The sequence below is a fragment of the Oncorhynchus nerka genome, linkage group LG9b (genome assembly GCF_034236695.1).
Source record: "Oncorhynchus nerka isolate Pitt River linkage group LG9b, Oner_Uvic_2.0, whole genome shotgun sequence".
Classification (NCBI taxonomy): domain Eukaryota; kingdom Metazoa; phylum Chordata; class Actinopteri; order Salmoniformes; family Salmonidae; genus Oncorhynchus; species Oncorhynchus nerka.
Window position 1 is genome coordinate 26320758 of NC_088424.1, and position 16346 is coordinate 26337103.

The 16346-nt window shown below is 41.5% G+C and overlaps 1 protein-coding gene across 2 annotated transcripts in view; it reads right to left on the reverse strand.

The window, feature by feature from the left end:
• Positions 1 to 315: 315 nt before the first annotated feature.
• LOC115114510 (desmocollin 2-like protein) overlaps positions 316 to 16346 on the reverse strand; it is a 36328-nt gene continuing 20297 nt past the window's right edge. For both annotated transcript variants that reach the window (XM_065013461.1, XM_029642809.2), the window contains exons 5-16: positions 14200 to 14355; positions 13957 to 14101; positions 13614 to 13768; positions 12802 to 12936; positions 12432 to 12617; positions 11960 to 12207; positions 8481 to 8623; positions 5026 to 5250; positions 4453 to 4674; positions 4083 to 4198; positions 3640 to 3972; positions 316 to 3212 (exon numbers count right to left, since the gene is read on the reverse strand). In XM_065013461.1, the coding sequence (XP_064869533.1) occupies positions 3015 to 3212; positions 3640 to 3972; positions 4083 to 4198; positions 4453 to 4674; positions 5026 to 5250; positions 8481 to 8623; positions 11960 to 12207; positions 12432 to 12617; positions 12802 to 12936; positions 13614 to 13768; positions 13957 to 14101; positions 14200 to 14355 (2262 nt within the window). In that variant the 3' untranslated portion in view covers positions 316 to 3014. The remainder of the gene's footprint in view (positions 3213 to 3639; positions 3973 to 4082; positions 4199 to 4452; positions 4675 to 5025; positions 5251 to 8480; positions 8624 to 11959; positions 12208 to 12431; positions 12618 to 12801; positions 12937 to 13613; positions 13769 to 13956; positions 14102 to 14199; positions 14356 to 16346) is intronic.

Sequence of the window (16346 nt, forward strand, 5' to 3'; positions counted from 1 at the left end):
CTACAAACCTGACTCAGTTACACCAGCTCTGTCAGGAGGAATGGGCCAAAATTCACCCAACTTATTGTAGGAAGCTTGTGGAAGGCTACCCGAAACGTTTGACCCAAGTTGAACAATTTAAAGGCATTGCTACCAAATACTAATTGAGTGTATGTAAACTTCTGACCCACTGGGAATGTGATGAAAAAAATAAAAGCTGAAATAAATCATTCTCAATTCTATAATTCTGACATTTCACATTCTTAAAATAAAGTGGTCATCTTAACTGACCTGAGACAGGGAATTTCTACTAGGATTAAATGTCAGGAATTGTGAAACATTTAAACTCAGTTTATTTGGCTACGGTGTATGTAAACTTCCAACTTCAACTGTACATGAATACTGTTGAGACTGAAACACTCAGCAGTGTTACAGTTCTTGACACACTCACACCGGTCTGCCTATCACCTACTACAGTACCCCGTTCAAAGGTATTTAAATATTTTGTCTTGCCCATTCACCCTCTGAATGGAACATATACACATTCAATGTAAAAAATCCTTCTTTAACCTGTCTACTCCTGTTCGTCTACACTGATTGAAGTGGATTTAATAAATCCACCAATAAAATCAAAAAGTGTACATTTTAAATACATTCCTTAATATATGTTGAAACGTATTTAAGAAAAATATTCAGTACCAGTCAAAAATTTGGACACACCGACTGATTCAAGGGTTTTTCTTTATTTTGACTATTTCCTACATTGTATAAGAACATCAACACTTTGAAATAACACATATGAAATCATGTAGTAACCAAAAATGTGTTAAACAAATGTCAAAACCAAAAATATTTTATATTTGAGATTCTTAAAAGTAACCACCTTAAGCTTCATGGGGTAGTCACCTGGAATGCATTTCAATTAGCAGGTGTGCCTTGTTAAAAGTTAATTTGTGGAATTTCTTTCCTTCTTAATGCGTTTGAGCCAATCGGTTGTGTTGTGGCAAGGTAGTGGTGGTATACAGAAGATAGCCCTATTTGGTAAAAGAACAAGTCCATATTATGGCAAGAACAGCTCAAAAAAGCAAAGAGAAACGACAGTCCGTCATTACTTTAAGACATGAAGGTCAGGTAATCCGGAACATTTCAAGAACTTTGAAAGTTTCTTGAAGTGCAGTCGGAAAAACCATCAAGCGCTGTGATGAAACTGGCTCTTATGAGGACAGCCACAGGAAAGAAAGACCCAGAGTTACCTCTGCTGCAGAGGATACGTTCATTAGAGTTAACTGCACCTCAGATTGCTGTCCAAATAAATGCTTCACAGAGTTCAAGTAACAGACACATCTCAACATGAACTGTTCAGAGGAGACTACGTGAATCAGGCCTTCATGGTCAAATTACTGTAAAGAAACCACTACTAAAGGACATTAATAATAAGAAGAGACTTGTTGGGGCAAGAAACACAAGCAATGGACATTAGAGCAGTGGAAATCTGTCCTTTGGTCTGATGAGTCCAATTTCAGATTTTTGGTTCCAACCGCTGTGTCTTTGTGAGACACAGAGTAGCTGAAAGGATGATCTCCACATGTGTGATTCCCACTGTGAAGCATGGAGGAGGAGGTGTGATGGTGTGGGGGTGCTTTTCTGGTGACACTGTCAGTATTTTATTTAGAATTCAAGGCGCCGTTTTGGGTCATTGTCCAGCATGGCTACCACAGCATTCTGCAGCGATACGGCATCCCATCTGGTTTGCGCTTAGTGGGACTGTCATTTGTTTTTCAACAGGAAAATGACCCAAAACACACCTCCAGGCTGTGTAAGGACTATTTGACAAAGGAGAGTGATGGAGTGCTGCATCAGTTGACCTGGCCTCCACAATCACCCGACCTCAGACCAATTGAGATGGTTTGGGATGAGTTGGACCGCAGAGTGAAGGAACAGCAGCCAACAAGTGCTCAACATATGTGGGAACTCAATCAAGACTGTAGGGAAAGCAATCCTCATGAAGCTGGTTGAGAGAATGCTAAGAGTGTGCAAAGCTGTCAAGGCAAAAGGGTGGTTACTTTGAAGTATTTGTTTAACACTTTTATGGTTACTACATGATTCCATATGTGTTATTTCATAGTTTTGATGTCTTCACTATTATTCTACAATGTAGAAAATAGTTTTAAAAAATAAAGAAAAAAAACCTTGAATGAGTAGGTGTCCAAACTATTGACTGGTACTGTTATTTTTGGCCAATTTTAAATGTAAACAGAAGTACCCAGAACATTCTATTCTAGTCTAAACACAAGGCTTTTTCTGCCACCAATCAACCATAAGAATAAAATGAATTGGACGGACAATTGAATTGTGTGACAAATTCAACATGGAAGCCCCAATGTAGCCTAATCGACAAGGCAGTTTTACTCTTTGATGGCTAAAAAGTGATGAGAAATGCCATTTAGAATCTCACACAAACAGTCTTGAAAAAATGATTGGATTACATACAGTCTACTTTAGATGGTCATATTCACTCTACTTATTTCATTATCATGTGTTGACTTGTACAGAACGTACAATGGTACAAAATATAGCTAGGACGATAAGTGCAAGGCATAATTGTTCAGGTTATCCAACATTGAAAGAGAAATATAGACTTTATTTAGTAATGTTTGTACCCCATTCAGTTCATAGGTAATTAGAAAAATCTCATCTAATCTAACATTCAAGTACTGTTTTTACAGCATCTCATAAACAAACATTTGATTCTACAACACTGAAACTTTTACCACAATTTACAAAAAAAAAATCTTATCTTTGGCACTTAAATCACTAAATGTACACTATTTACAATACATAGTACTTTCCAGTGCAAAAAGGCTCGAACCAACAAAAAGTTTGAGCAATTCAGTGTGATGACTGACTCAATGTTTTGTATCACCCTTGATAATAATAGCATGCCAACCCTCTGATAATTCATAATTATCAACAAAAAACAAACATGAGAGAACACTTTCTGTAGTAAAAACAATATTGCAATAGATCTTCCTGGTTCATTTGTTAGTGCAGACCTCAGCTAACACCTTGAACTTTGGCCCCAGTGTGTTCAGGAAGTCCAGGTCTTCCGGGTTGACTTGGTCACTGCAGCAGCCCACCGAGCCAGCTGGAGACCCCACCCCCTCGAAGCCGTACGCGTGGATGATGTCATCGGCGTACCGTCCCTCCTCTTCCGTCCCTAGGTAAGCCAACTTCTGCAAAGAAAAGGTAGACCAGGTAAACATGATACGAGACAGGATGGACATGGTAGCAGACAGGGTAAAAGATGAGAGAGGAGAATGCATGTTGTTATTAGTCCATAGGGAGCAGACAATGACTAGCCTGAAGGGGGGAGGAAGATATTAGAGTAGGTGATATTACTTCCTTCCACAGGATATTACACTGAGAACAGACAAACCTTTCACCAACCAGACGAGATACATGAAAGCTGACACAGAAGCCAAGGGTTTAGCCAATAAGTAAGCCAACATTACACATCGGAATTGTCTAGGCTTTCACCAATAGTAAGAACTATATTAAACCTTAGAGAAAAGGCAGAAAATGTGATCATGACGATATTATCCATTTACGGTGTTTACTCAGACTAAAGTAAACACATTGACATTGTTTGAGTTGTTTTACCTGTTGTAGAAACAGCCCGTTGGTTTGCCAGTTGAACTTCATGAAACGTGTGTTGTCAAAAGTCATATTGCCACTGGTATATTGTCCTCCACCATATTGATCTACACCATATTGTCCACCGCCATTTTGTCCACCGTATTGACTGCCGTTGTATCGGTCAGAGAAGCCGTTCTGCATTTCGGTCACAATGACGCTGCTGCCGGACTGCTGTTGAGTGCCCAGGTCTCCTCCCATCTTACCCAAGTTCTTAGCTCCAGCCCACCCCATGTCAATCATGGATCCCTTCACTGAATGGTCAATCCCAGACTTTGGAACAATGATGAGATTTGAATCCTAAAGAGGAGACATAAAAAACATATGAATATAAACAAGGACCTGAAATCTGCTTTGATTTCATGACCATGAGAAATGTGTTTGTAATACTTTCAATATCACAGCCTTACCACTGCATCCCCTAGGGCCTCAATGTTAGACGTCAGCAGGATACCACCACTGTCTCCCATATCCTCCAGCTCCATTTTCTCATTCTTCGTCACACACACGAATGCACAAAGGATACCTGCGATAAAGAACCAACAAGAAAGTGTGTGAGTGGCACTGCAACAACAAGGCTGTCAGATGGACAAGACGCACGAGTCATTTGTTAAGGAATACAGCCATACTAGCTGATGTCAGCTATTTAAGACTTCACCATTCAATTTCTAATCTCTCATCAGTTTTATATGTTGTCCTATCTTATTATTTGCTTTGACACCAACCTGTCAGGGCTACATAAATAATATGAATGTCCATAATAGCCCAGTGGAGACTCACAGAGTAGAAGTAGCAAAGCCAGACCGAGCAACATGGCCAGGATGCCCCACACCCCCAAAGATGTGGAGTTCTGTTGGGCCAGACACGCTCCGTTCCTGCAGCGGCAGATCCGGACCGTCACAGTCTGGGTACTTCCAAAGCCCTGCAGGTCCACCACCATCAGGGGGACAGTGTATAGGCCGGTGGGGAGCTCCTTAGTTTGCGCCAACATCACTGCAGTGCCTGAGGAGGAAATACACTGTTGTTAGGAACAGGAGTTTGTGTACTAGATTTCCAGGTGAGATTATACTATAAGGACTAAAACTCCTGGCTCTAAGAAAAAATGTCACTAAAGAATGTCAGTTAACAGGTGCTGTGCAACGTGGCTCTGTTGAGGTTGCATCTCTAGAGAGTATTTCGGCTTTAAAGTTGTATTCAAGAATGTATGACACTGACTAGTCATTATAATTGATAAATTCTACATTTATGGACTTCTTCCCATTAAATAACTGCATCGCTTTTTCAATCACATTTGCAAGACATCAATTAATATAGAGATGCAATGGAGTCAGGAGGTAGGAATCATTTTCATACTGTTGAGTGGCTTCACAGCCCATTTGTCATCATGCTTCTCTCCCAGTTTGAAGCTGAAGGGGGCGGAGAAGGGAGCTTGGTCCTTGTCTTCTGCTACCACCAACACAGAGCCCATCTCTCCCCCATCCTTCTCACACAACACCAGGTCTTTAGAGAAGATTTCTGGGACGTGGTCGTTCATGTCTTCCACTTGAATAATCACCGTCCCTGTACCTGTCTTCTGACCTAGGAGAAAGGAGACATATGTAAGAAACAAGATAACACAATGCCTTCTTGCTGATTTTTATTGTGAGAGCTTGAGTGAGTCAGATTTCCAATCTATTCACTATCACACATGGCAATAAATTGGAAAACTTGAAAGTTCAGTTACAGATGGCACACAGTACTGATATTTTCCCAGTCGCTCCCTGTTATAAATGCAAAACAGAGATAAGGGCCAGTAGATAGCATATGACCAAAAAAAACATCAGCACATCTGGAATAGAACCGAATAACACAATGTCATGGACCTCAATGACGTGATCACTCCAGGTGTAACAGATGGACTATTATACTCATCATCCTGTCACTTAAACAACACACAAAGAGTTATTGTGTTGTGTGTGAACATAAATCGAACATTGGCGAGAGTGGAGGGGGTGGTTGAAGCTAACACCAGCATGTGTTATGTATTAGGTAACATCAGTCAAGGCGTAAAGACGACGACAACCTCTCATCCTCTGTGGTGTAATTCAAGTTGTGCAAACACACTCTCATATCAACATGTCAGTAAAAGGAGGCCTTGAGGAAATGGAATAGGGCACAGTGGTGTTGTTAGCTATAATTATGATGCTTTGTCTCTTCCTTGTTATAGAGTGTTAATACATGTTACAGTGATAGAGGCAGTGAGAGAAAGCAAATGCAGGATTAGCATGCTATTAGCTGGGAGAATATAACTAGGTCCCTGCGGCCGGTTGCATAACACATCTTAAGTTATTTTCCCCTTAAATTAAGGGGAAAAGGGTGCCCATCAGGACCCATATGTGCTTCATTAACTATGGATATGTACAGTAAGCATCATTCAATCTAGTCAAACCGGTTATTAGGCAGGTGGTTAGGAGTGTTGGGCCAGTAACCGAAAGGTGTCTGGATCATTTTGGTCGTTTTGCCCCTGAGCAAGGCAGTTAACTCCACTGTTCTCCGGGCGCTGATGAACTTTTTCAATGCTAGTTGAGGATACTATAGTGATCACGTTTAACATTGGATTTATTACCTACAAAAAGGTAAGATGTGTTTTAATTTGTTAGGGTTAGGGTTCTGGTGCTGCTCTACACACACGCGCGCTTTGACCAACATAAAGCCAACTCTCGGAAGATGAAAGACATTCAAAGTTCCATTCTGTGGGCCTAATTCAGATAATGCATGTCATAACAAGATGCCCAGCGCTTCAAGCCAAGCCTCCTGTCACGTCCTGACCTTAGTTCCTTTTTTATGTCTCTATTTTGGTTTGGTCAGGGTGTGAGTTGGGGTGGGCATTCTATGTTTTGTTCTATGTTTTGTATTTCTGTGTTTGGCCTGGTATGGTTCCCAATTAGAGGCAGCTGTCTTTCGTTGTCTCTGATTGAGAACCATACTTTGGTAGCCTGTTCCCACCTGTGTTTGTGGGTAGTTGTTTTCTGTCTGCGTCTCTGTACCAGACAGGACTGTTTTTCGTTTGTTCCGTTTTGTTATTTTTGTTCTAGTGTTCAGTGTAATTAAAAGATCATGAACACGTACCACGCTGCACCTTGGTCTACCAACGACAACCGTTACAGAACTACCCACCACCAAAGGACCAAGCAGCGTGGAGGAATGGACTCCTGGACATGGGAGGAAATCTTGGATGGCAAGGGACCATGGGCACAGCCGGGAGAGTATCGTCGTCCTAAAGAGGAGCTGGAGGCAGCCAAAGCTGAGCGGCGATGCTACGAGGAGTTGGCTCGAGGAAGACTGCACGAGAGGCAGCCCCAGAATTTTTTTGGAGGGGGACACCGGGAGATTAATGGCTGTGATAGGAGAAAACTTAGGATGGATCAACAACAATGTATTTACTCCACAATACTAACCTAAATTGCAGAGTGAAAAGACAGCCTGTATAGAATAAAATATTCCAAACTTACATCCTGATTTAAATCAGCATGAAGATCTATGGCAAGACTTGAAAATGTCTGTCTAGCAATGACCAACAACCAACTTGACAGAACTTGAATTTAAAAAATAATAATGTGCAAATATTGTATAATCCAGGTGTGCAAAGCTCTTAAAGACTTACCCAGAAAGACTCACAGCTGTAATCACTGCCAAAGGTGATTCTAACCTGTACTGACTCATGGGTGTGAATACTTATGTAAATTAGAGATGTAATTTTCTATAAATTAGCTAATATTTCCAAAACATGTTTTCACTTTGTCATTATGCGGTATTGTGTGTAGATGGGTGAGCATTTTTTTTAAATATATTTTTAAAATCTGTCTAACACAACCAAATGTGGAATATGTCAAGGGGTATGAATAATATCTGAAGGCACTGTAGCCAGCTACGTACTCTGTAAGTTAGCTTGACATGCTAGAAAGTAATAAAAACAAGTTGAGAAAAAATCTACAAGAAACATGTTTTATTATCTTCTGAATCAATTTGTTTCTCCTGTCTTGAATGTAGTTCTATTTTGCGATCTCTTAAAATAAACATGATCTCTTTGACGAGACATTCAGCCAGTGATGGTCGTCTCCATGGTAACCATAGACTTATTCTGCCATACATGCTTTCAAACTACTGTAAACCCAGAAATCCCCCGATCACACATGTAGGCGATGTAATGGCGACGTTGGCTATTTAACCTCATGCTCAGAAACACTTCGGCGGGCCTAACGGTCGTCTCGCACCGAACTGCGCATGTGCAGGCAGTCACCGCAAAGGCATTCCTTCGATATAAAGTTGTTTTTGACTCAAATGAAAGCGTGTCAGTTTGCCACTCATGAGGTTGGAGTAATAACATGTTCAACTACTTAAGACATTGGCTCGAATCTAGGTTGCGCCTTTAGATAGAGAAAATGAACAACTAAGGAAGAATTTTTCATTTCATTCATTGACATCTCAAAGCCCAATCTCCAGCCTGGTCTGTTTATTCTGTTTTGCAAGCGTTACCGGAAGTCTCGTGATGGTGCGCCTCTGGGTTTAGAAACTCTGGGGTAAAATCCCTTAAGTATGCCCTTACTAAAGGAAAACACTTGAGGGGCTCTATGCAACGCCTTTAACCAATTCCCTCAGGTAAGGGTAAATCCTTATTAAAGGAAACACTTAAGATGTTTTATGCTACCAGGCCGAAAAGTTTTAAAAGCAATAGATGAGTTAAAATCATCAAAATAGTGATGCATATTTGACTACACAGAAATGGAATAAATACACATGCGAGACAATGTGTAACAACATCTACTTACTGGCATCCACAGCTTTCATAGTGACGTTGTAAACACCATCCACTACGAAGTGGGACTCCCTGTCGATTGTGTTGGCGATCTTCAGCTGTCCAGTGCTTTCATCGACATTGATCCATGAAGCCGGGTCTGAGACCTTGTAATACCTGAGAGGGAACAGAGAGAGAGAAGATGGTATTAAAGCATTCATGAGCATCATGGTGCAATTCTGCCATCAAGTGCTGGAGAGAGAGAAAAAACATGGCATACCATATTTTCATGCATGTTAACATTAGAAGCCTCCTCCCTAAGTTTTTTTTATTCACTGCCCTAGCACACTCCACCAATCCGGATGTCCTAGCCGTGTCTGAATCCTGGCTTAGGAAGACCACCAAAAACCTTGAAATTTCCATTCCTAACTATAACATTTTCCGACAAGATAGAACTGCCAAAGGGGGAAGTGTTGCAATTTACTGCAAAGATAGCCTGCAGAGTTCTGTCTTACTATCCAGGTCTGTACCCAGACAATTTGAGCTACTTCTAAAAATGTACCTTTTCAGAAACAAGTCTCTCACCGTTGCCGCTTGCTATAGACCACCCTCTGCCCACAGCTGTGCCCCCGACGCCATATGTGATTTGATTGCCCCCCATCTATCTTCTCAGCTCGTGCTGCTAGGTGACCTAAACTGGGACATGCTTAACACCCCGGCCATCCTACTATCTAAGCTTGATGCCCTCAATCTCACACAATTTATCAATGAACCTACCAGATATCACCCCAAATCCGTAAACACGGGCACCCTCATAGATATCATCCTAACTAACTCACCCTCCAAATACACCTCTGCTGTTTTCAACCAAGATTTCAGTGATCAATGGCTCATTGCCTGCATCCGTAATGGGTCTGCGAGCAAACGACCACCCCTCATCACTGTCAAACGCTCCATAAAACACTTCTGCGAGCAGGCCTTTCTAATCGACCTGGCCGGGGTATCCTGGAATGACATTAACCTCATCCCGACAGTAGAGGATGCCTGGTTATTCTTTAAAAGTGCCTTCCTCACCATCTTAGATAGGCATGCCCCATTTACAAAATGGGGCAGGTCTGGTTCACTCGAGACCTGCCCCATTTTTTTTTAAACAGAAATTTGCTTCCTGCAGTACAAACTCCAAAAAGTTCTGGGACACTGTAAAGTCCATGGAGAATAAGAGCACGTCCTCCCAGCTACCCACTGCTCTGAGGCTAGGAAACACTGTTACAACCGACAAATCCACTATAATTGAGAATTTCAATAAGCATTTCTCTATGGCTGGCTACCCCTACCCCTGTCAACTGCCCGGCACCCTCCACAGCAACCCGCTCAAGCCCCCACCATTTCTCCTTCACCCATATCCAGATAGCTGATATTTTGAAAGAGCTGAAAAATCTGGACCCCTACAAATCAGCCAGGCCAGACAATCTGGACCCTCTCTTTCTAAAAAATTATCTGCCAAAATTGTTGCAACTCCTATTTACTAGCCTGTTCAACCTATCTTTCGTATCGTCTGAGATTCCCAAAGATTTGAAAGCTGCCACGGTCATCCTCCTCTTCAAAGGGGGAGACACTCTATACCCAAACTGCTACAGACCTATATCTATCCTACCCTGCATCTCTAAGGTCTTCGAAAGCCAAGTTAACAAACAGATTACTGACCATTTTGAATCACATCGTACCTTCTCCGCTATGCAATCTGGTTTCCGAGCTGGTCATGGGTGCACCTCAGCCACACTCAAGGTCCTTAACGATATCATAACCGCCATCGATAAGAGACATTACTGTGCAGCTGTATTCATCGACCTGGCCAAGGCTTTTGATTCTGTAAATCTCCACATTCTTATTGGCAGACTCAACAGCCTTGGTTTCTCAAATGATTTCCTCGCCTGGTTCACCAACTACTTCCTTCTCTGATAGAGCTCAGTGTGTCAAATCGGAGGGCCTGTTGTCCGGACCTCTGGCAGTCTCTATGAGGGTGCCACAGTGTTACATTTTCGGGCTGACTCTCTTCTCTGTATACATGAATGATGTCGCTCTTGCTGCTGGTGATTCTCTGATCCACCTCTATGCAGATGACACCATTCTGTATACTTCTGGCCCTTCTTTGGACACTGTGTTAACTAATCTCCAGATGAGCTTCAATGCCATACAACTCTCCTTCCGTGGCCTCCAACTGCTCTTAAACGCAAATAAAACTAAATGCATGCTATTCAACCGATCATTGCCCGCACCAGCCCGCCCGCCGATCCAGCATCACTACTCTGGACGGCTCTGACTTAGAATACGTGGATAACTACAAATACCTAGGTGTCTGGCTAGACTGTAAACTCTCCTTCCAGACTCACATTAAGCATCTCCAATCAAAAATGAAATCTAGAATCGGCTTCCTATTTCGCAACAAAGCTTCCTTCACTCATGCTGCCAAACATACCCTCGTAAAACTGACCATCCTATCGATCCTTGACTTCGATGATGTCATCTATAAAATATACTCCAACACTCTACTCAGCAAACTGGATGTAGTCTATCACAGTGCCATCTGTTTTGCCACCAAAGCCCCATACACTACTCACCACTGCGACCTATACGCTCTCGTTGGCTGGCCCTCGCTTCATACTCGTCGCCAAACCCACTGGCTAAAGGTTATCTACAAGTCTCTGCTAGGTAAAGCCCCACCTTATCTCAGCTCGCTGGTCACCATAGCAGCACCCACTCGTAGCACGCGCTCCAGCAGGTATATCTCACTGGTCACCCCCAAAGCCAATTCCCCCTTTGGTCGCCTTTCCTTCCAGTTCTCTGCTGCCACTGACTGGAACGAACTGCAAAAATCACTGAAGCTGGAGATTCCCATCTCCCTCACTAGCTTTAAGCACCAGCTGTCAGAGCAGCTCACAGATCACTGCACCTGTTCATAGCCCATCTATCTACCTCATTCCCATACATATTTATTTATTTTGCTCCTTTTTCACCACAGTATCTCTACTTGCACATCCATCTTTTGCACATCTACCATTCCAGTGTTTAATTGCCATATTGTTATTACTTCACCACCATGGCCTATTTATTGCCTTAACTCCCTTATTTGACCTTATTTGCACTCACTGTATATAGACTTTGTATTATTTTTTCTACTGTATTATTGACTGTATGTCTTGTTCATTCCATGTGTAACTCTGTGTTGTTGTATGTGTCGAACTGCTATGCTTTATCTTGGCCAGGTCGCAGTTGCAAATGAGAACTTGTTCTCACCTAGCTTACCTGGTTAAATAAATGTCAAATAAAAAAATATATAAAAAATAAACAATTTCACAGTACCTCTATTTTCTATTGAAACATCATATTATTACTATGACCATTATCAATATGGTCAGACAATATGCCATCTCCTATGGTCATATGGCAAGACTACACAAACAGATCTGGAACCAGGCTAATAAAGTATGACATTGAGGTAAACTAAGATCTTACTTGATGCCAGCGCTGCTCTTGGTCTCTGGGTCTACAGCAGTATATGTTCCGATCAGGGTGTCGTTTGGAGTATTCTCCTGGACAGTAAATCGTACGGTGGGGGCAGTGAACTCTGGTCCCTCGTCCACGTCCCCCACTGTGACATCCACAGGGATGGACACCCACTTGGCATTGGTCCCACTCAGCTCAGCCTGGTTACGGGCCATCACATCCAGCTTTAGGTTCTTGGTCTTCTCGTAGTCTAGAGGCTGGTGACACAGCGAAGACAAGGAGTGTCATTTTATTGCATTATTATTGGACTATCAGCCATCAATGACATTGTCATTGTACAAGAGTAAATAAGAGTAAATAAGTATTTTGTTTCAAGATTTTGACTCTCTTGATGTTATGGGATAATTTGCCTTATTTTAAAAATAAATATCAAAGTCAAGATCAGATCAAAAATATAGGTTAATTGTGAGTACCAACTCACCTTTGTTAGGTAAATTAGTCCTTCATTTGTTTTTGGGTCTCTTTCCATCCGGAAGTTCCCATTTTCGTTCCCCTTGGTGATGATGAACTCAGAGTTCCAGTTTGGTGTGTTAATTAAGTCCTTGTCTTCAATAGGGATTCTGAGGATGAGGCCTTTCTCTTGGTTCTCCATAACACTCACATTATACTGCAAGAGGAAAGCAGCATGTTCAATTATCTGACTGAGGTATATTGAATATCCATACTCTATAGCAAACAAATTATAGCACATTTTCACCATAACTATTGTTTTGCTGCCAAATAAACTGCGATATAGAATTGTCATTACTGTAAAAAAATTAAAATATTCAAGATTATTATATTTTCCTTACAGATGTCTTTTTAAAAGTGGGAGGGTTGTCGTTGATATCTCCCACAAGTATTGTGGCTGTAGCCGTGTTTGATAGACCATTCAGAGCGCCATTCATGTCTCTGATTTCCACTGTCACTAAATGTTCGTCGTTCACCTGAAAAACAAAATCCCCAAATATACATTTAGTTCAAATATACACTGAGTGCACAAAACATTAGGAACACCTTCCCAATATTGAGTTGCAACTATTTTGCCTTCAAAACAGCCTAAATTCGTTGGGGCATGGACTCTACAAGGTATTGAAAGCGTTCCACAGGGATTCTGGTCCATGTTGACTCCAAAGCTTCCCACATTTGTGTCAAGTCGACTGGATGTCCTTTGGGTGGTGGAACATTCTTGATACACACGGGAAACTGTTGAAACATCTAACCTTGTTGCTGTTCTTGACACACTCAAACGGGTGAACCTGGCACCTACTACCATACCCTGAAATATTTTGTCTTGCTCATTCACCCTCTGAATGGCACATACACGCAATCCATGTCTCAATTGTCTCAAGGCTTAACAATTCTTCTTTAACCCGTCTCCTCATCTTCATCTACACTGATTGAAGTGGATGTAACAGGTGACTTCAACAAGGGATCGTAGCTTTCACCTGGATTCACCTGGTCAGTCTATGTCAGGGACAGAGCAAGTGTTCCTAATGTTCTGTGCACTCAGTGTATATTAAAACATGATTAATTCAAACAATGATAGCAGTGGTCACCAATGTGGAACCCTGGAAAACTAAGTGAGATATTTTGAAAGTACGAAGAGGAGACGAACTCTCACCTCTCTGTCAAGAGTGTCTGTTTTGGTGCTGATGACTCCTGTCTCTGGGTTGATGTAGAACAGATTGGTCCCAGAGAGGAGGGAGTACCTGATCTTAGTGTGGTCTGTACCAAGCTCGTCTTTGTCTATGGCATTCACCTTCCCTACAACGGTACCTGCAATGGAACACATCACAACACACAGGCTATTAGTTCATATCCACAAGTTCCAGTTTCAAATGAATGTCTGGATGTGTGACAAATGTATCTGTAAATGTACTAATTCGTGAAACATATGGCACTTTTTCTATGTACTGTATTACAGAGGGTAAAGTTATTTCTTACTTCAGCTGTATGTTTCTCACCTGTGTTGCTTTGTTCCAGCACAGTAAACTGCAGTTGTCCAGTGAAAGTTGGTGCATTGTCATTCACATCTTCTACATTCACTGTGATGGGTAATGGTAAGTCTGTCTCCTGGTTGGTGTATCTGTCAAACACTCTGGCTTGAAACTGAAAAAAGAGATGTCATGTTTTATCATCATAGATAATCAATTAATCAATTATTAAATAATAAACCAATAAAGCAATAATTGTTGTCTACTACTCACTATAAACTGAGGGGTAACCTCGCGGTCAACAGCTCTGTGGACCTTCAGCATCCCAGTTTCCTTTACCACACTAAACACACCCACAGGGTCCTCTGTCACACCAGGCCCACTGAGGGTGTAGTACACCCTGTATGCGGCAGAAGAATCAGATGCAACCTAGACCAGAAAACAATCTAATATTATCTGGGGTCAAGCTTCAACAAGCAGTGGGATAATCATATCATTCGGGTTAGAAAATTGTACAGTAATGATGTGTTTTTGGTTGGATATGTTTCTCAATTTCTTTCCTTGGCTTTTGCAATCTTTATCACACCATTTGCCATTATTGTTAGTCGTATGGTTTGGCCTCAGACCAGTAAGTGTGAGCAGAGCCTGCTGAGCATCTGGTACATGTCATTGGCTTGGGCTAGTGTAAGAGTGAGGGGGTTGGGCCTGTTTGCCTGATCACAGCCTGGGCGTATGTGTGACTTCCATGTCGAGGCCCTTTTGGCAGGAGTGGGGGTATGGGGTGGGCAGGAGGGGCATAGGTCTGATCTTCCTACCTCCCATCTCACACACATTGACCGCAGCCCTTCCCACGCCCTGCTGCAGCTCTCCCGAATCGCGAAGCAAACAAGTGCTGTTTAGAATAACTTTTCTCAAAGGTTTCACAGAAAGCACACATGTATTTCTATATCCTCTCCAAAAATCATGATATTATTTGAATAGTGAAAATATTTCTAAAACCCATCCCTAGTGTTTACACAGGCAGCCCAATTCTAATGTTTTGCCAGTAATCGGTCTTTTGACACAGAACACTTAGTCAACAATTATAATGCTTTAGACCTTTTACTTGCTAGGTGGGTATGACCATTTCTGTTTTGCAAAATGTAGAGACACAGAAAACCTGAGTCTACGCCTTCACTATGGTGAATCACTAAAACAATACAGAAATACACTACGGATAAAGAAGGAACAGCACGTCAGAAATCAGCTCAATGTAATTGAAGAATCCATAGACTAACCACTTCTGGAAAAATAGGAAAACACTTAACAAACAACAACACGAAGAGTTATCTGTTCCACTGGATGTCATAAGGTGAATGCACCAATTTGTAAGTCGCTCTGGATAAGAGCGTCTGCTAAATGACTTAAATGTAAATGTTATCTATCCAAAATGCTGATGTATGGGTAAACCACATCTCCAATCTTTTTGTCCCTATAACACAGAACAAACAGCAAAAACATATACATGATCAAATACAAACCATAGAATCAACTATTAAAGACTACCAGAACCCACTGAATTCTCCAATTACATTGAATGAACTAAAGGACAAAAAACAAACCCTCCAACCCAAAAGGCCTGTGGTGTTGATGGTATCCTCAATGAAATTATAAAATATCCAGACAACAATTTTTTAAAATGTATTTAACCTTTATTTAACTAGGCAAGTCAGTTAAAAACAAATTCTTACTTACAATGACGGCCTAATTGACTTTAACATCATTTTTAGGTCTGGCATCTTCCCCAATATTTGGAACCAAAGACTGATCACCCCACTCCACAAAAAAATCCACAAAAGTGGAGACAAATTTGACCCCAATAACTACCGTGGGATATGCGTCAACAGGAACTTTGGGGAAATCCTCTGCATTATCATTAATGGCAGACTCATACATTTCCTCAGTAAAAACAATGTACTGAGAAAATGTCAAATTGGCTTTTTACCAAATTACTGTACGGCAGACACCTTAATTGACAAACAAACAAACAAAAACAAAGGCAAAGTCTTCTCATGCTTTGTTGATTTAAAAAAAGCCTTTGACTCAATTTGGCATGAGCGTCTGATTCCATCTAGACACCGTTGCCCAAGAGCACACAAAAAAACGACATACCTTGGTCTAAACATCAGCGCTACAGGTAACTTCAACAGAGCTGTGAATGAGCTGAGGGACAAGGCAAGAAGGGCCTTGCCATCAAAATGAACATACAATTTGACATACCAATTAGGATCTGGTTAAAAATACTTGAATCAGTTATAGAACACATTGCCTTTTATGCTTGTGAGGTCTAGGGTCCGCTCACCAACCAAGAATTCACAAAATGAGATTAACACCAAATTGAGACTCTGCATGCAGAATTCTGCAAAAATATCCTCTGTGTA